The 21,312-nt window shown below is 36.6% G+C and overlaps 1 protein-coding gene across 1 annotated transcript; it reads right to left on the bottom strand.

The window, feature by feature from the left end:
* Positions 1 to 1,456: 1,456 nt before the first annotated feature.
* On the bottom strand, positions 1,457 to 17,334 carry LOC311298258 (collagen alpha-3(VI) chain-like). Its single transcript, XM_084421020.1, has 9 exons — positions 17,074 to 17,334; positions 10,708 to 10,816; positions 8,255 to 8,851; positions 7,018 to 7,611; positions 6,178 to 6,792; positions 5,275 to 5,880; positions 3,500 to 4,081; positions 1,800 to 2,399; positions 1,457 to 1,617 (listed from the first exon to the last, which is right to left on the bottom strand). The coding sequence occupies exons 2-9, from the start codon at positions 10,802 to 10,804 to the stop codon at positions 1,583 to 1,585; spliced, it is 3,726 nt and encodes a 1,241-aa protein (XP_084277146.1). The 5' UTR covers positions 10,805 to 10,816; positions 17,074 to 17,334; the 3' UTR covers positions 1,457 to 1,582.
* Between the last annotated feature and the right edge of the window lie 3,978 nt (positions 17,335 to 21,312).

Below are 21,312 nucleotides of genomic sequence, written 5' to 3'. Positions count from 1 at the left end.
TCTTGACCAACATCAAATGTTTCTGCCAAACTGGCCACAAATTCTCGTATAGTTGTGAATCTATCACTAGCATTATCAGATCCATCAATAAGAAACACAATATTTCTTCCTGCATCCAAAGCCTGGCCTAAAATAAATAAAGGGAAGAATATTTCCATGAAGGAAAGACAACAGTATTTTAACAACAATTCTATAGAAACCAGAATTACAGTACCTACAGTACATCTGTCTGTACCTGTAAGTCTCTTCTTCATTTAACATAACAGCATGTTCAAGAAAAGACATCAGTTATTAGAATTCTTACCCTCAGGAGTTGGAAATTGCTCAGGAATTTCATCACCACTTGTCAAAACAGAGGCAACTCTTTGGACAATGTTGTTGATGGAGGTGAAGTCAGGAACAGAGAAAGCATAGGCTGGAGTTGAAGACATTGTCTGTAACTCAAGTGTATCAGCATTTCTTGTGCCAATTGTAAGTACTTTTATGTTGTTTTCTCTTAAATTCTGTGAAATGATTCTGACATCATCACCAGATCTACCACCGCTAAATAAGTACAGAATCTGAGGTACACCCTCATGACGTCTGCTTCCAGAGGATTGTGTAAATATATTTTCTTTAATAAACAGTAGAGCAGCTCCAGTGTTCAGCGGCCTTCCACTTTTGTGCCTCATAGAACGTATGGAATTTAGTACCTCTTTTTTGGTTGAGTATGAGCTGAGATAAAAATTTGCTGTGGGATCCCGACTGTACTGAACAACCGCCACCCTATCGAGATCTTCCTCCACATTTAGACTCTCAACTACCCTCTGGATAAAATTGCGAATTGCCTCAAAACCAATTTTAGAATCATCAGAGCCATCAATAAGAAATGCAACATCCCTTTTAGCAGATTCTGTAATAAAGAAATGAGACAAAAATATTTACTATCATAGAGGACTTTAATAGCACATTCTACAAAACTAGCTCATGTGTTTACTGATCTAAAGATTATGTAAGAATGTGTGATGAGATCCTTTATACTATCATGTGCTATAATACATAAAACACTGCTGTCAGTGGCTGGTGTACACACATATACACACATACATTAAGAAATTAAATAAATCTCTTACCAGAAACCTGAGAAGTCATTGTTGGTAACCGTTGGTAAGATACCCCTTTTATTAATGTGAAGATATTATCTTGAACATCAAGAATGTTCTCAAATTCAGAAATGAAAAAGTAGTTTGGTTGATGGGATATTGTTTGTAACTCAAGTGTATCAGCATTTGTGGTGCCAATACTTAATGAAATGACACCGATATCTTTCAAAGCTTTGACTGGACCACGTATGTCATCATTAGACCTTCCAGAACTCAGCAGAATTAGAAACTGTGTCACACCCTCCAAATATCTACTTCCTGCAGCAGCAGTAAACATGTTGTCCTTTACATACTGTAAGGCTGCCCCAGTGAGACGCAGCCTTCCTCCTTTATGAATTACACGTTTCACGTGATTTATAACATCGTCTGATGATGAATGTGTATTCAAAAGAAAATCAAAAGCTGCATCATCACTGTACTGGACCACTGCAACACGATCTTTATTTGGTTCCACATTCAGTTTCTGAACCAGGGTCTGAACAAAGTTTTGCATTTGTAAGAAACTTTCCTTTGTGCCATCAGAGGCATCGATTAAAAAAACAACATCTCTTTTTCCAGCATCTGTTGCAATGGAGCATATATATATACATATAGTTATGTAACTAGTCCATAACACCTTTAAATCAATCACATAAAAAACAATCATTTTATCCTTACCTGTTGCAGTTGATGGAATCCTCCTGGGCTGACGAGGAACTAATTTTACATATGATAAAAGTTTCTGCTCAATGGTTTGAAGGTCATCAAACTGAGGAACAGTAAGGGTATGACCAGGAGTATACGAGATTGCCTGGAGTTGAATAACATCTGCATTTTGATTGCCAATACTAAATGGTACAATTTGGTCCTGTTTCAGAGCAGCAGCTGGAGCTCTAACATCATCCTGAGACCTTCCTCCAGTCACAAGCACAAGAATCTGAGGAACCCCATCCAGGAGTCTGCTCCCAGAAGAGGAAATGAACATGTTCTTTTTTGTATAATCAAGGGCTCTTCCTGTGTTGAGGGGATTTCCTCCCTGATGTTGCAGTGTCTCAATTGAATTGAGAACTTCTTGCTTTGTGGCATGTGTGTTCAGGTAAAAATGGACACGTGGCTCTCTGCTGTATTGGACTAAAGACACTCTGTCTCCACTGAGCCCGATATTGAGTTTGTCCACGACTCTTTGAATGAACTGACACATCTGTTTAAACGCATCCCTGGTGTCATCAGACCCATCCAGGACAAAGACAATGTCTCTTTGAGCTACATCCAATTCAACTGGGATGAAAATTAAATGGCTTTAGTAAAATGGCCTTAACTCTTATAAAAAGTGTAAGACAAAAAATCATCACACAGTAATATGTGACCCTGGATCACAAAACCAGTCACAAGTAGCATGGGTATATTTGTGGCAATAGCCAACAATACATTGTATGGGTCAAAATTATCGATTTTTCTTTTATGCCAAAAATCATGAGGATATTAAGTAAAGATCATGCTCCATGAAGATATTTTGTAAATGTCCTACCGTAAATATATAAAACAGTTATTTTTGTGAGTGAATGCAGCACAATTTCGAACATAAATTGACAGCTTTAAAGGCGATTTTCTCAACGTTTCGATTTTTTTGCACCCTCAAGATTCCAGATTTTCAAATAGTTGTATCTCGGCCAAATATTGTCCTATCCTAACAAACCATACATCAATGGAAAGCTTAATAAAGCTTAATAATTAAAAAAAAAAATGACCCATGTGACTGGTTTTGTGGTCCAGGGTCACATATTTCCCATGGTATTAACAATAAAATTCAAACGTGAACAATGATTTTAATCAAATTTACATTCCAAATACACGTTATTATACACTATATTTCTGTTCTGTCTTTAAGAATATGCTGACAATATCTGAAACAAAAAAAATCCATTATGAGAGAATATTACTAGTGTATTTTCACACTCACATGAATAAGATCAATCAATCAACTAGAACAGAAAAAGGGAAGAACAAGGAGTTGCTATTGATCAAGCACCAACAATGATTAAGAAATCATTGGCTCAAACAAGAGCTTAAACTGAAGAGGAATCTCCGCAAGAAATAAGACTCTTCCATGGTTGAGAGAACCAGTGGAAAATCATGAAAGTTCTCTGATGGACAAAGCAAAAGATGAACAGAACAGGAAAATAGTAAATATTTAGTGGCAAAGGCCATTAATTGCCAGTCTTTAACATATGTTAAGCTGAATCAATCAATAAATGGCCTCATGGTTAAAGGGAGTAGTTTAGTGAAGAAAGTAGATTTTCATGTCCAAACTATCAAATGTGTAAAGTCATAAGAAAAAGCTTGAATTTTAAGAAAATGACAAGTGTAGTTATTCTTACCAATGATAGTAGGGGGTTCTATTTCCATTTTGGATTTGATAAAGGAGAGGATATCAGGCTGTATATGTAAAAGTTCACCAAAAACTGGAAGATTAAAAAGAAATCTAGGTGAAAATGCTATGCTTTGAAGCTCTGCCTCTACAAAATTCTTTATTCCAATGGCAATGGACAGAACTCCAAAATTTTTGAGATCTTCAGCGGGACCTGCCACATCATCACTGGACCCTCCACCAGTCATAAAAATCAACAGCTGAGGGACTCCTAGCTGATGTCTACTTCCAGAAGCAGTAATGAAAACATGGTCCCTGACATACTGTAACGCTGCCCCAGTATTTAGGTTCCTTCCACCTTTTGCTGTGAGGCCATTAATAGCATAAATTACAGCTTTCTTACTATTGTAAGTATTAAGTAGAAAATGAGTCGAAGTATCTTCACTGTATTGTATTACAGCAACTCGAACAATGTCCTGGTCAATGGCAAGATCCTCTGCCATTCTCCTAATAAACTCACGGATGGCAAGAAATCCATTTCTGGAGTCATCTGAGCCATCAAGGAGAAAAACTATATCCCGTTTGTAAATTCCTGTATCAGGCAAGTTACCAAGAAAAGAAAAAGAAAAGGATATTGGAATACATCTGAATCATTCAATGTTTAAATTGAATAGCAAAAGCTTTAAAAGTGTACAAGAGCAAAAAATAAGCAAGTAAATCAAAGATTTACTTGACATCGACATCTTGACATCGACCCCTCAAAAAATATTTTGTGGGTCAGGATGTGAACAGCGTTGAATAAGAAAAAGCTCTTGCAAGTACAGTTCAAAAATACTTCCATGGAATGAACATCTTTATGTGCAAAAGATGTCAACTAAGGACATGGAAGACATGAGAACATACTTAAGAAGAAAGATTTAAGTAAGAAAGAATTTTTAGTTCCACGCATCCTAAAACATCATATATATAGCAATTTATATGATATTTACATTTAAGGCTTGTAGCAGCCTAACTTAAACACAACTAATTGGTTATGTATTGCTTATAGTGAAAGCTCTTACCAGCTGAGTCTATAAAACTTCTGTTTTAGGAATTTGTCCAGATTCTTTTGGGATATTGGCTCTACTAAAGGAAGATCATCAAATCGATCAATATAATGTGTGAATTTAGACTGGATTGATACAGTTTTCAGCTCATTTAGATCTGCATTTTTTCACACCAATGCTTACTATCCCTATTTTAAGATTTTTTCATGGCATGGCCATGGCAGGTCCTATTATTTCATCACTAGATGGTCTGCTACTCATCAATATTAGTATTTGAGGAATTCCATGAAGTCGTCTACTCCCTGATGAAGAAGTGAAAACCTGTTGCCTCACAAATTGGAGGGCTGCACCAGTGTTAGCTATTTGTCCACCTTTGTGTTTCAGGACCTTAATGGCATTTAGAACCTCCGTCTTTGTTGAGTAGGTTTTGAGAAAGAAGTCAACCACTGGATTGTCACTGTCCTGAACCACAGGTACTCTGTATTTTCTCTCCTCTACATTAAGTTTCTCAACAACTCTTTGAACAAAATCACACACTGCACCAAATCCACTTTTAGTACCATCAGAACCATCCAAAAGGAACAGAATATTTTTTGCAATATCTTTGGCATACACAAAGATACAGTAAACCAATGAGAAATATTTAGAAACAAAGAATAGCACAGCACCCCAACAAAAAACTAAACAAAAAAAGCATATAGAAGGCCACAACAAAATAAAAAAGCTAAAATGTTCTTACCTTTCTCTAGAAAGACCTTCAGTTCTTGATCTGGAAGGTTCACATAGTTCTTGAGCCTCTCCTGAACTGTGTTGAGCTGGCTGAATTCCTTCACATTGAAAGCAAATGATGGATTGTGAGAGATGGCCTCAATCTGTTTAGGATCTGCATTTTTCACTCCAACGCCAAAAGGTACAACTCCATCAGTCTTTAGAGCTACCGCAGGTTCTCTGACACTATCTCTTGATCTTCCCCCCGTCAAAACGATCAAAAATTGGGGAACATTTTCGCCAGATCGACTACCATGTGCTGGTGACAAGATGGTGTTTTTCATGTAAGTCAAGGCAGCACCAGTATTCAAACTTCTGCCACCTGTCAGAGTGAGTCCACTTACAGCTCTCAGCACATCATCTTTGGTTTGGTAAGTGTTCAGGTAGAAACTAGGACTTGGTCTCTCGCTATGCTGGACCACAGAAACTCGCACTTTATTAAAGCCTATATCCAAAGGCTCAATTACTTTGGAAATGAAGTCACGGATATAGGGAAAGTCACGTCGGACATCATCAGAGCCATCGATCAAGAATGCAACATCCCTTTCTCCACCTGAGGGACCTGGTGTTGCAATCTCTGTGAAAGATTTAAAAAAAGAAATATCAATGAAATACAATAAAATGCATAAATATCTACAAGAAGTTACATTGTACATTTCTGAATACAAAAGTGAAACACTGTGAGTGTTAAAAAATAGAGAGGGGCAAAAAGTAATTTGTATATGTTGACCAGAGGTGTTCTTTTTATTCTATTATAATAAAGTAATTGTTTTGTATTATTAATTATATAAGTCTTAATGTATTAACTAAAACATTATTCAACAAAACTGAAAGATTTTTTTTTATGAAGTCATGTCAGCATGATTCAGCTTACCTGTTATTTTTGTATTAGTCTCCCCAACAACAGTGATCAGTGGTGTCATGATACTGTCAACAACATTTGGCAAATCAGCAAAATTTCTTCTGTAGTATGCCAAATCTTCAACAAAAGCAACAGTTTTAAGGAAACTCTCTTCCACTTGGCCAGCTCCAACAGTAAAAGTCAAAACACCCTCTAAAGCTACTTGGTCAGCAGTCTTCTTGACTTCATCTTGAGATGGTCCTCCTGTTATTAGCACTAGTACCTGCTGGATCCTCTCTCTCCTACGAGACCCAACTGACTCCTGGAAGTGGGTGGCTAGGGCATACTGTAGGGCTGCGCCTGTGTTCAATGCACGTCCTCCCATCAATCTCAGCTGAGCAATGGCAGAGAGAACATCCTGTTTGGTGTTGTGAGTGTTCAGATAAAATTCAGTTTTCTGCCCCTCAGCAAACTGCATTAGTCCAATGCGCACTCGCTCAGGTCGAACGTCTAGTCTGTTTACCACGCCAGTGATGAAGTCCAGCACATATTGAAAGTTATTTCCAACGTAGGTAGATCCATCCACCAAGAAGACAATGTCTCGGACAACTTTTTGGGAGTGGACTGGAGTAACATCCACATCTTGGCCTAGAAGATTTTATATGACCACAATTTTAGATGTCTAAGTACCTTTAAAATGAAGTTCAAGAATCTCAATTTGTATAAGACAGTATCAATGGGCAAAAGTGCATAAAAATATATATATAGTTTTGTACAGTATTTTGTTTATCTATATTTATCTTATTAATTTAAATTAATAACACAATTTGCACTTTTTATTTAAACAAAAGAAGTATGTTTGTAGAATATTACCCGTTTCAGTTGGGCCCTCTGTCACAACAACACCAGTCAATGTAGAGAGATGGGATATAATTTCTCTGGGGTTGCGCAGCAACATCCTGAAGTCCTTCAGGATGAAAACCACAGCTTCATCAAAAGCTATTTGCTTGAGCTCAGCCTCATCAGCAGCTCTGGAGCCTGCTGCCAAAGTTAGAACACCCATTCGACGAAGAGCTTCAGCTGGCTGTTGGACACTGTCTTTAGATTTTTTACTGGTCAGGAGCAACACAAGCTGTGTCACTTGATCTTGAATGCGGCTCCCACTCTCAGGTCTAAGCATGTTGGTTCTCACAAAATCCAGGGCAGCCCCGATGTTGACTTCAGCCGAAGGTTTGGGTTTTATTTTTGCGAGAGCAGAGATTAGGGATTCTCTTGAACTAAATGAGTTGAGGTTGATCTCCGACCTTGGGGTGGTGGAAAACATGGCCACTCCGACCTGCACCTGATCAGGTCCAATTGGCATGGTGTCAATAAACTTTTTGATGAATTCTCGCACTGCATTGAGTATGGTGGCACCCATGCTACTGTCAATGAGGAAAATTATATCTCTTTTCCCAACAGCCAAAGCTAAAAAAAAAAAAAAAAAATTCTACTTAGTCCTTCTGCAAATTCAAACCAAAATCAGGTAACCTATGAAGAAGTTAGCTATCATTTATTTAAAATGTATGATGTTTTACAGAAACAATGTATTAACTATCACCATTTTTTTACTTTCCATAAAGCTAACATATATAAAAGTAGTAAAAGTTGTAATATATCAATATATGTAACACATATTACAAGTAGTAAAAATAATGGAAATCAATTAGCATAAAGTGATCATTTATTTAAAATAGAAATAGATACAAATGCGATGACCTAAATGTATTAATATCCTGAATATAAACATACAAGGAGTGTTAATGGGTTGCATGATGTGCTACTCTTGGTTTAGTCTAAATATTGTATCTTATAGGACACACAAACTCTGAAAAGAACAGTGAACTAAATAAAAATGTTTGTATGGCTCATTTGTAAACACAGATGTATGTTGTTTTAACAAAAAAAAAGAAAGAAAGATATTTTGGGACACTAACACCTTTCGCCTAAAAATATTATGTGTTTTTTTATTATTATTTGTTTAGATGTCCACGCCCGTGACAATGTACTGTTATTATTTCCTTTTTCTTCAGTTTCTCTATGGAATCCCTCTCATGCGGCAATTACATACCTTCTGTGAAATCTGTTTGAATCACAATGGTGCGCTCGACGACCCCATTAATGTATGGCAGTATCTGGTCACCCATGCTTGCCACTGTTCTGACATCAGGAGCGGACAGAACAAAGCTTTTGTCTGTAGCAATAGCTTCCAGTTGGACAGTAGCAGAATCACCCGCAGCAATACCAAAGGTGTACACAGTGGCCTGCTTTAGGGCCCTCTCGCCCTGACTGACATCATCAGTGGACTCCCCAGCACTAATTACCACCAGTGCCTGGGGCACCCCTTCTGCTGCCCTGCCTCCTGCATCTTGGCCCAACAGACTGTCTACCACCTCCTCCAAGGCGGCCCCCAGATTTGACTCAGTCCCGCCAGGGTACTCAAGCCCCCGGAGAGCACCGAGGACACTCTCTTTGTTGTCATAGCTATTGAGATAGAATTGAATTTCGGGATCTGCACCATAAAGCACGAGGGCTACACGGATTGCGTCCCTGCCCACAGCAAGCCCCTCAATCACTTGGACAGCCAAATCACTGACGAGGGGGAAGTTGGCAGCTCCAACGCTCTCTGATCCGTCAATTAAGAGTATAAGGTCGGCTGACCCGGGGGCTTTGAAGGAGAAGTGGAGAGAGGACAGAGAAACAAACAAAATATAATGCAAAATGTGTGGGTTAAAAAAAAACAAAAAACAAAAAAAAAAAAACGGAAAGAGGGAGACAGGGGAAGGGTGCAAGCATAAAACATAATCATGGATAATTACAATCCATCATAAAAACACAACACAAACACATTATACTGCATGTCTGCTGAACCAAGGAAGATGCTCTGCAACTTTCTAATTTTCATTCTCTGAAATTGTGTAGAATTATGTTGTGGGGATTTAATTTACAGTGTATTTAGAATAATTGTGTGTACATTACGAACTTTCTGTATATGTATTCGGGCACCTCTGGCTGCCTGGGCAATTGAATCTTTCCATCTTCTTGTGTTCAGTCAGACCATGCAGACTCATGTTACAGTATTCAGTGATAACAGCACCAGTCATGACCCTTCTGTCTCATCTTTGGACTTCTTTAAAATCACTTTTACTGTTACTTATTTCAACTGTACTGGCTTTTTTCACACATATGATTAAAGACTCAATGAAATCACTCAATGAGCACAGTTTTATTTATTGTGATAACATAATTCCTGTTGAAACAAAAGGTTTTTCCAGGATTTTTAAATAGCCAATAATCTTTAGTTATGTCACAGACATGAGCCATAATTCAGGCTACTGCTTGATGATTGGTTGCAGCAGATATTAAAGTGAGGGACATCAGTAAGACAAGTCATCAATACATTAGGCCTGATTTTCAAGAAAAATATTGATGGCTAAAAGGAAAGTGCATATTGAGTAAAAGTGACAAAACTTTATTTTACTTCTAAAACTAAATTTTGATTTACTGGGTCTTTAATGTTTGAATTTAGTGAAAAATGCATAGCAAACATTTCAAAGATGAAAACATATGGGTTCATCACTGTATCAATTGTGGAGAAACATTTTTTCTTTTTTTATATGGTTACACAGTGAAGACAGTCAGCACACATATACGTATCAGACATTAAGCTCTCAAGACATAAGCTGTGCTGGGTGGTTAGCCATCATCAGCTGCTGATGATCTCTAAAGTCTCAAAGACATAAATCAGTGACACCTTGCCATACTTTAAAGAATTTAGGCATTCGATTTGAAGTGAATCTACTTTCTTTTTTTTTTTCTTTTTTTTAAGAATTTAGTACAGAAATGATGGATAAATTAGTGAACGGATGATGAGAGACAGAAAGACAGTTGGATGGATGTTGGTGGTTTTGAAAATCTGTTACACCTACAATCCATTATCTCACGCCTCTTTGGCGAAGGCATTAAAAACAGAGGAGTCACAGCAGGCAGAAAATGTGAATGTAACAAACCTAGTCATGTTATCAGTGTGGGAGAATGTTAATTGGGTTATTTCTGGGAACGTTTTGCATGAATTACCCGTTGTCAATATTAACTGGCTGTGGCCATTCCCAATGCTGACAGTAGCTCTTCAGACCCTTCAGGATTAGTGTAAACTTGAAATTCTTCTTGATCATTGGGAGCTCTAAACAAACTACAGCACACCACTCTGAATATCTTTACAGTATTTAAATCAGTTATTTAAATACGCGCTCAACTCCCTTTACTGAAACTGTAGATGTTTCTCTTCACTGTCTATAGATTTCAAATTTTTAACTCAAGTGACCAGCATTAATGGGGGGTCTAATAAAAACTGAATTTAACAAAAGCTTTGCAAAGAAAAACACCTCATTTTAAGCTCTCTTTGCAATTAAAGGAAACATTTATGATGTTTACTTGTGTATTGTCTGCAGCACAGTAAAATTAACATGTCTTCACTCATAACTGGAAGTTTACATCTCAAAAAAAAAAAAAAAACGTACTTACCATCCTGAGCTTCAAGTTTTGGGAATAGACCAAAAGCCATTATACCCAAAAGGGCATACAGTAACAACCGGTTCTTCCCCATTGTCCACAAAAGCATCGGAATAGACAGCTGAAAAAAACAAAACAAAACTGCTTTTAAGTTTTTGGGAAGAATTTACACCATAGGCCTACTATATACAGTATACATCTCTGAAGCTTTGTTACTCTCACACATCATCACTTTATGCCAGAACTTTTACTCACTTGCAATGGCACAAACACATATGACTGTTGTTTATCCACAGTTCTGTCATAACTTTGGACAGTTTAAAATTATAGGTCTCAAAAGATCAATATTCTAAAAATAGTCACTTATTGGGTTGTTTGTGTTCTCATCTTTACTCATAAAATATGACATAAACATTCTCTGAAATACCTCAGGACTGTTTACGCTTATTTTTAGGAGGAGAGGAAAAGTTTTGGCAGCACAGTGAGATTTATGTGACCTGTTTCCACCCCATGAGCCAAATCCACACAGCTGTCAGATTTCAGAATTTCAAGAGGAAAAGGATTTCTTCCCACATCAACTGTCCTCACTTGCCAGTAAATACCACAAAGCAAAGAGGTCCACACATTAAGAAAAGAAAAAAAAAGCATCAGAGTACTGGACACAAACAAAAATGCAATAGCATGTGGACAGACAGATGCCAGGACACAGAATGTCTCCTCCTTGTTGAGCTCAGAATCACACTGAAAAGTACTGTTGTAAAACCTTTTAGACTGGACTATAGGAAAATGACATGCTTTCCATCACATCAGTCTCAGATTTGCTGAACTGAATCCTTGAGTCATAGTACAAATTAATTAGTTTTGGTGGTTGGCTGCCATGTTACCATACACACAAATGTGATAAAATAAAAAACCTGAGGAATACAATTAATTTATAGTGCATGTTAAGAGGCTCTCAGAGTTAGACCTACACTGTAAAAAAAATTTTACATACCCAAGTCAAAAATTTCAAGTGACCAATAACATCTACATTTTTCAATTAGTCTGACGTATTATTTCTCATTGAGCCAATGTTAACAGACTATTGCAACAAGAATTTCACTTGGGCCAATTGAAAAATTTTAATGTTATCGGTCACTTGAAATTTTTGATTTGGGAGGGTTAGAATTTTTTTACAGTGATATAAAAAAATCACTGTTAACTAAGTAAAATGACCAAAGCCATTTGGGACAGTTTAATTTGTTCTGAAAAATCATTTCTTGGCCCAAGTCAGACATTCCAGTTTTATTTAGTTCAATATTGAATTAAATATGCCTTTAAATCATAGTTTTAATTAATTTATTAGAAATTCACCTGCCATTTTACAACACAAAAAATGAATTATAAATTAATTATGTTGTATGCTACTCTTTAAAAACATAATTGTTTAAAAACATCATTGTTAACAACACAAAGAGTTGCTAACAACATTTTTACTTCCATAAGTAAACTTCTATCTATCTATCTATCTATCTATCTATCTATCTATCTATCTATCTATCTATCTATCTATCTATCTATCTATCTATCTATCTATCTATCTATCTGTCTGTCTGTCTGTCTGTCTATGTGTGTGTGTGTGTGTGTGTGTGTGTGTGTGTGTGTGTGTGTGTGTGTGTGTGTGTGTGTGTGTGTGTAATGTGTGCCCTTGTTTATAATACATTGTGGGGACCAAATGTCCCCATAAGAATAGTAAAACCTGAGATCACCTACGTTGTGGGGACCAGCCAGCGGTCCCCACTTTTCAAAAGGCTTATACAGTTTTTCTGAATTGCTAAAACACTAAATCCCATTCTCTGAACCAAATTCTCAATAGCCTAAACCAAGTTGTCAAATAAATCACTCTTTCTGTAAAACATTAAACAAGTTCAGGTAGTTAAAACACTGTTTTTAAATGCACTATTTTTGTAAAACTCTAAACACATTCTCACTCACTAAAACACATTTCACACTGAGATGCGCGAGTGTTTCAAAACTCTAAACACAGACAGGCAAAAGTTAAACACAACTACAACACTTGTCATCGTTTACACACAACTACTCAAAATTATTCACACTTATTTCTAATGATGTGACCAAACCAACTGTACATAATACAAGTCAGTTTAGAGTGCCAAAATTGACTCAAAATGTTGCACTGACTGTTGATACCTATATGGATTGAAACGACGTAAGAGAGAGAGGAGGAAGAGTGCGTGTAAGAGGTGGTGAACAAGGAGGATTAGGATGATGAAGAGCATGTGTGGAGAACACTGTCAAGGCTGGATCTGGCTTTAGGGTTTTTCTCTTTGCCTGCAGAGATGACAGTGTCTGTGATGTGGACAAACTCCTCCGCCGGACTCAACATGAAGATGTGATGCTGAAGCAGAATGTAAAATCTCTCTCACTGACCTTGATTTTGCAGTTGCACAACTCTTCTGAGTGTACTGTAACATGCTTTTCATTTAGAGTTTTTTACTGTAACCTTTTTGGCTTTTGCAGTTGGGTCACTGTATTTTCACAGTATGCAAGTGCTGAATATACAGACATTCAATACTATACAATATTCAGTACAATACTATACTTGCAGTGCATACAGTATACAATTTATTCACCTTACTAATGTAAGTTGTCATTACTATACTTTTTACGTAATTGCAAAATTTGTTTACTTTGTTACAATATACTTTTTTTTTTCTGTAACTGCATGCTTTGGATTCTGTGTTCTCCATTTTTTGAGTGTCTAATGAATGATCTGTAGTGTTTATAATATTGACTGATGTGTGTATGATCTGAAAGCATTGTTTGATTTTGAGCACAGATAAAATGGTTTTGACGCAATTGTTTGATTTTGCCATAAGAGTCAGTGATTCTCTGAATGTGGTGTGAAAATGTGGTTTTGTGTTTAAGGTTTTGAGAAAGTGAGTGATAGTTTCAAGAAATGTGTTTTAGCAATTCAGAAAAACTGTAAATCACACAGGATGAGTTGTTTTGAGAAAGTAAAAATGCAGAATGTTTCCTGTGATGGGTAGGTTTAGGGGTAGGTTAGTGTAAGGGGACAGAATATACAGTTTGTACGGTATAAAAACCATTACGTCTATGGAGAGTCCCCACAAAGATAGTGAACCAGACATGTGTGTGTGTGTGTGTGTGTGTGTGTGTGTGTGTGTGTGTGTGTGTGTGTGTGTGTGTGTGTGTGTGTGTGTGTGTGTGTGTGTGTGTGTGTGTGTGTGTGTGTGTGTGTGTGTGTGTGTGAATAATTAAATTAATGAATGAAGCATTTATATAGCACATTTTATTATTGTACACCCACAGCGTTTTACAATCAGTGTCTCTCCTTACCCATATATATAGTTTACAGTTTTTCTCAGTCGCTTTGGTGCATTTCTCACATCACTATTTACATTTGCACAACAGTTAGTTCAACCTCCACAACATTTAGTCATGTGTGCACATCATAGTAGCAGTTTCTCATTCCTTCCAACAAATTGCAAATGCTTTTGGACATGCATCAATTGCTTTCATACAACTCTCTGCTGTTTTATAACATTATCATTTTCTTATGTCATGTCAGTCAAAATTAACTATACTTGTGAATGCTGAATAGTCATTCCATATAAAACTAATAGTCCTCATTTCATTGCTTGAGTCATTACATACAAAAATGTTGAACTAGTTGTCAAAAAAAAAAAAAAAAAAAAATTCCAGAAAAAGTCTCCTAAATTGAACAATTTGCAATTGAGCAAGAGATGATATTCGCTGTGATGTAGATTAAATTATGTGACCAGACAGAGAGGTACGTCTGGATGTGCATGAATGATTACAGTCCTATGTATGTTGTATGTTCAGTTCCAATACAGTATATAGGCCTACTGCAATATTGTTTACAGTTGTGCACAGCTCTACCCAAAGGGAGTTTATGTTTGTTGTAAATAATGGTGTATTTTTTCTTTTGCACAATGCTGTGAACAAATTAGAATTGCAAAGAGCATATGCAGTAAAAATGTGAAACATACATATATTCAGTGTCTTGTACTCAGTTACCTCATAAATACAGTAATGTGTAACTTTACTGTATTTTTTCAAATGGCTGTGCAAATAGTATTTAGTGCTGTATTGAGCATTTTCAGGTAGTGTCACCAAGATCTGACTTTTATCATTGGAAAACATTTAGAGAGTAAACTGTCATAATGAAAACATGACTAAGCCATTTGACTATCTTGTTCATAAACGATGGTGTCAGGACTTTTTATTTTGATGACACTGACACTTTCATTGACATAAATACTTGCTTTTGAGGAATGGGCTATCCATTTTGAGCAAGTGACAAGCTTTTGCAGGTTATCAACTAGGTTTTGCAGTTTGTACTAATTGTTTTGAGAACTGCATTAACTGTTGTGCAAATGTAAATAGTGTTATGAGAAATGCACCAAAGCGACTGAGAAAAACTGTAAATGAATTACGTGCATTGTGCACAAAAGACCAGGAACATAAATAAATAGCATAAACTGCAACATAAATTTCTACCAAATCAATGCTAACAGAACAAAACTTATTGATCACATCTATCACAGCTAAAACTTAAAATAAGAGGTCCATAAACAAGATTACTTTGTGAGTTCTTTCGGTTGGCATTTAGTTAATTTGGATGCAGAATAATTAAAAATATATTCAGACTTCAGCACACAATGGTCTTACATGGAAAAGTACACTATATAACATTATGTGAACTGCATGTGCTAAATAGCAGTGTGTCAGAGAAGCAATAACTACAAGTACAGCCATATGAAAAACTTGGCATTTCCATGTGAATTGTTGTCACTGTACAAAGAAAGAAATAACAAATACATTTAATTAATCACAAACTCTATGAATCAGAGGCAAAAACAACAATAAAAGCAACTGCACACTGCAAAAATATTACTCTTTCAAATCATGGAAAACTCTCACAGGATTTTCCAGAATGATTTTGCTGCCTAATTCATTAAAGATTATTAAAGGTTTCAGTGCCCAAGGAACAGTAATGAGATCAAAAACATACGTTTGAACCAAATTCAATCCCTGCCCCTTAAACTCCCTCTGAAAACCAAAGCACCAAATGAGTATTGCAAGGTGTCTCAACATTGGCCTCTAGTGGTCTAAGCGGGGATAACAACCTCTCCATGTCAATCTTTCTTAAAGCTGGCCCAACATTGGAGAGGGCACACTTCGGGTTTTTTTTTTGTTTTTTCTTTACCTTTAGCTTGTCACTGGGACAGTACAATAAGAAGTAAACCTTTATACCTCATCTACCCCTAAACGGTGATTATTAGTACCCTACGGTGTTGCATGTGTGACAATTATGTCTGTATTCCTGTATGTATGTATGTCAATGGGAAAGAACTGTAATGAATCTAATTTTTCTGGTGTTTTCAAGGGTCCACATCTGGTTCTGCTTCGCTTAAGTTTAATGTCTGAGCTCTAACTCTCCCAGCATTCTTTGTCAATCTGGCAGGGACAGTGGAAAAAGTGTTTCACATCACCCTGTCTTTACAGTGTTGGGCAGAAGCTGCAATAAAAAAAAAAAAAAACATCTGAATAGTGTCTGCAGTGGTAGAAAAGTGCAACATAGCTTCCTGACTTGTTCTGCTTCTTGCTTCTGTTTAAATAAGCTCATAATTAGTATTATCCTCATCCGGGTGTGTTAGATTAGCCTGGGTTTCCCCATACTGCCTTGAGCAGCGCGATTTTATTCACTCAAAGAGAAAGTGGTCTGACGTTAGCCAGGCTAGTGTTAGATATCATCTTTATAAACAAAAAGCAGCATAACAACTCAACCAAACAGTTATGGTGATAATTCTACAAAACATCCTTCTAGTAAAATGTGGATTTTACACACCAGAATCAATTAGGTTATGTGCAACCATATCACAAACACTTGATTACATACTGTAACAGTTGTCTCAAAAACTTTCCTGCTGAAGTTCTCACTATGAACACACCCTTAGCACAGAACCCCTCCTCATGTATTCTATTATCTGAGCACTTTGCTCTGCCTCTTCTGCAATGCCTTTTCCTGTGGTGCAAGAAAAATTCCCTGTTTCTCCAAAAGCTTTGGAATTTACAGTACCTAGTAAATTCTTAACATTAAAACTATAATTAAGAAGTAAAACTGCCTATACACAATGAGTTCATTGGAATAGCTATACAAACAAACCATGCTTTATAGGGTAAAAAAGGCGTATGCAGTGGCAGATTTTAGTCAAATGGATTTTAGCACATTTTTTAGAATGCATGCCTCAAAACACACTAAAAGCCACACCATATTGCACAGTCTCACTCATGCACTTAAACGCTCCTTTTACAAATTAAGCCACTTACCCCTGGAATACAGAATTCAGAGCGCTGTATTCCACAGTCTTTCTATGGAATTTCAAATATCTGCAAAAAGACAACTCTTAGGTCATTATCTTCTATCTGGTATCTTCCTTCTGTGAACTGTTATGGATGGGTCAGACACAGATGATGCTGATCAGCTTGTGTGCTTGAGCTTCGCTGTGAGACTCTCGTCCGTTGAGCTGACTGTGTGCTCTCCAAAGGAGCAGTGCCAATCACTCCAGCCTGGGACAGAACACACAACTCAGAGAATCCTGGAGAAAAGCCACAAAATGTTTCCACGCCTCCTACTTTCCTCTGCAGAGAGAAGAAGGAAAAAGCACAAAGAGGAGAAAAAAGAGAGAGAGAGAGTCATAAATGAAAAACAGACCCAGGCCGTATTTGGTATGGCTGTTCCTTATTGGGAAGGTGATGTAACAAACCAAAGCAAGTTTTTCTTTCTCCTTACATTGCTCCATCTTAACTTGTATCCATGGCTTATCATCACAAACACACTGAACTTTCTAGCAAGTCTCTAAATAAAAAAGGTGTGGAGCATAAACGTAGAAGAAGAAGAAGAAAAAATCACTTTCTGTATTGGACTTGTTTGGGTAACTGTGACAAACAGAGCTCTGGGTGGGAGCATTTGTTTCTGATTCTGAAGAAATTAATATTTTTTGCACTTATTATATGGACAAATAACACACAAAGACATGTAAATCAGTTACAGTCACATCAGCTTCAATAGTAACATGACCAGAAAACACATCCAGATAATGAATGAATAACATGTTTACATGTTGTGTCAAAACGATGTAACAAAAGTTCAATAACAATAGCCTATTCCACACAATGAAGTTATTTTCTAGTTGACGTCAGTATGAGCTGACCTAAGATGGGTGGATCAAAGTGAGGGGTCAGTCCTGAGAGATCAGACACTTACTGCTGTGTTTAGTCTAAAAAGTAATATTAGAATACACATCTAATTTAGCCCAGATAACATCTGTTTCTTTTGCTGGTAATCCAACTATATCTCAGTGTTGTAACTAGTCTCACTGTGTTCTGAATTAAGTGAATGAAATAGGCGTGCACAACTGATGCCTGTGATTAAATGCAGTGATTACCTAACACAATAAGAGATGTGTTGACAAATTCAGCTCCACTGTGTGCAATTAGATCAATGTCAAAATCAAGAAATTAAAAGGCAAGTTATGGAGAAATGAGACCTAACAATTTTGACAAGAGTTCCCATCTGTATCAACATGTTACAGACAAAACCTCTTCACAGGATCATGTGTTCCCATTGTATTTAAAAGAGCAGTCTACTTATAAAAATAAAATAAAAATACAGCCTTGTTCTGTTGTCATAAATATGTAGGGCCTTTTACTGCTTTCGTCTTTACTTCTGTACACCTGTCACCAGAGGTGGACAAAGTACACAAATTCCGTACTTGAGTGAAAGTAAAGATACTGGTCAAATATTACTCCGTTACAAGTAAAAGTTGATTTTTACTTGAGTAAAAGTACAGATGCACTTGGTTTTTAAAAGTAAGTATCAAAAGTATCAAAAGTAAATGTCAATGCATTGTTTTATTATTGTTGCATTGTTGTATGTAATACTTACAGTACCTTATGCCTCTGAATCTATGCCTGCATACCCTCATCAATATCAAATTTATTTCTAGAACACATTTCCAGTAGTGGGATTGAATGTGAGATTGAATAGTGCACTCAATAACGTCCACAATGGTTTCGGACACCCAAATGGCTGTTCCCTCAAATAGTGCCCTATTTAAAGTCTCTATGAAAAGTTTTTTGGCTTTTAATATGAATATGTTAGCCTTACTGTTATCTATAAGCTAGTGTGCTCCAAAACAATGACAAAATTCGCATTGCAACCAAAATCGTCCTCTGACTGACGTTACTACTTTCTACTCAAGGACCTTGACAGAAATGTAGTGGAGTAAAAAGTACGATATTTGTCTTTCAAATGTAGTGAAGTTAAAGTAAAAAGTTTCCAGAAAAAATAATACTCAAGTAAAGTGTACTTAAGTACAGTCCTCAAGTAAATGTACTTTGTTACTGTCCACCTCTGCCTGTCACCTAATGTCCAACTAAATGTCACGGTTAACTGTATACTGAAAAAATGGAGAAACAGTTGAAGAAACAATTGAAAAACAAAAAAAATCCCTACACACACACAAACACGTGTATGTATATATATATATATATATATATATATATATATATATATATATATATATATATATATATATATATATATATATATATCAAATAAACAAATCAGACAATTAGGTTCTACCTGCAATGAAAAAAATAAACAATTAAAATATACTATACACTCTTCCTATGAAACAGTTGAGAGTCTGAGACTATAAGGCAATCAATTTAAAGGCACTGTCAGGACCTGTATTGTAAACATACTGTATGTCACAGAGGCTTCATCCTTTGTGCTGGTACAGCTCAGTTTAAATAGCAGATGTCAATTCAATAGGAATAGCAGATATCAGGGTTTGTTTCATATATTACTGAAAGCAGCAGAATGGAACTTAAAAATAAACGCAAACAATGGTTTGGGTTTTATCACAGTTTTGACACACTGGACTATCTGAATGTTGCAAGTATTGCTTGACTTAAATACTTGTAGTTAAAACATTTTGATGGTGGGTTTAAACCTCCATTTACCTTTTCATGGAAAAGTGATGCGCTGAACAAGACTTTCCATGGGTAACTGGATGGATATTGTGGAGTTCAGTGAAATTCCCTGATCAGAGTTTCCTCTGCTTAGTCATGGACTATGCTGAATCACACGTCCACAAACCAACCTGCAGGAAGTAAAACTAGATTAAATTATGATTGATGTGTAGTTTATTTTTGGGGCCATTTCACGGTAATTAAAAGAACAAAAAATAAAATAAAATACAGCAGAGAGAAGACTGGGGAATGGGAAATGATGTCTTGCATAAACACATACAGCGACTCATAGGTGCATGTGCTCTAACCGCTAGGCCATGACATTCTTTGAGTCAGTTTCAGCATGTTTGTGTGCACATACTTTTAGAAAAGTTTTTGCCACATCAAATGGCAAGAGTCAAGTGATTTCCCTTTACTTCCTAGTCTGTCAGTTACTCTCTGCTCCTTTATATCATAAAAATACATTTAATCAGCAATATGCATGCTTTGATATGTGCATTTTAGATACATAATAAAGTAATAAAGATACATGCATGAATGCAATGACAATGTTACATTTATTTGCAGTTTTCTGTCTGTTCTGCTGCTACACTGACATGGAACCAGGTGGAATTCAGTTTTTCGTTCTAAACTATCATAGCCTGCTAGATCCAGTAACGATAAAAAGTAAATAGGTACAATCATTGCCAATTTTGCAAATAGCTTGTTTACCAAGCAGTGTTTGGCTTGCTCTATAAAATTCATCAATGTTCGTCCAGCTATAAGACCTACTTTAGCAAAGAATTTGAACAAAGGTGTCAGTGTACTCTGAAATCAACAAACTCTTTTGAATGCCAAATATTCTAATGTGAAAACAGCAAATCTGTTTCAAAGGAAAAATATCAAGCTACAAGGTCAGCAAGTTTCATTAACAAGACTTTGAGAGTCTAAATCCTTTTCTCTTCAACATGAGCTGCGGTTTTCTACAGTTTTACACAAGGCCAGGTGGGCACAGACCATCAATAAAGATGATTCACAGATTGCAGATTAGTTCCAGCTGGACACAGGCTGCACTGAGCAACACAAACTAAACTGAGTAAGGAAGTTTGGTCTAAAAGGAACTGCAAGACTCTGATGCACCTAAAATGAAAGCAGAATCATCATAAAGGACATAGACTTTCAGATATGATATATCCATCCATTCCTTTATATTAAATTCAGCAGCACTTTTGCTGAACCAAGACATCTAAATTAATTTGTAACTGAGACTGAGGTTCAAAAAGGCACCAGCTGTCCTCGTGAGGAGACCCAATAGGATTGTAAGCAAAGGGTCAAGACAGAATGTTCATGTAGATCGCAGCTGATCATCTGATTGTGCTGGTTACCAAACCCTTTCGAACGAGACCATCGTTTCTCTCTCTCTCTCTCTCTAATTTCTGTGAGAAGACTAAATCAGATGAAATGGATTTTCAGAGATGGCTGGCAGCTGTCCACACCATGTGCAAAACACATTTCTAAAATCCTCCTTTCACCATAATCTTTTCCTTTTTC

Source organism: Rutilus rutilus (genome assembly GCF_951802725.1).
Source record: "Rutilus rutilus genome assembly, chromosome: 10".
Taxonomy (NCBI): Eukaryota; Metazoa; Chordata; class Actinopteri; order Cypriniformes; family Leuciscidae; genus Rutilus; species Rutilus rutilus.
Note: the sequence above shows the minus strand (reverse complement) of the source record. Positions and strands in the feature narration are given on the sequence as shown.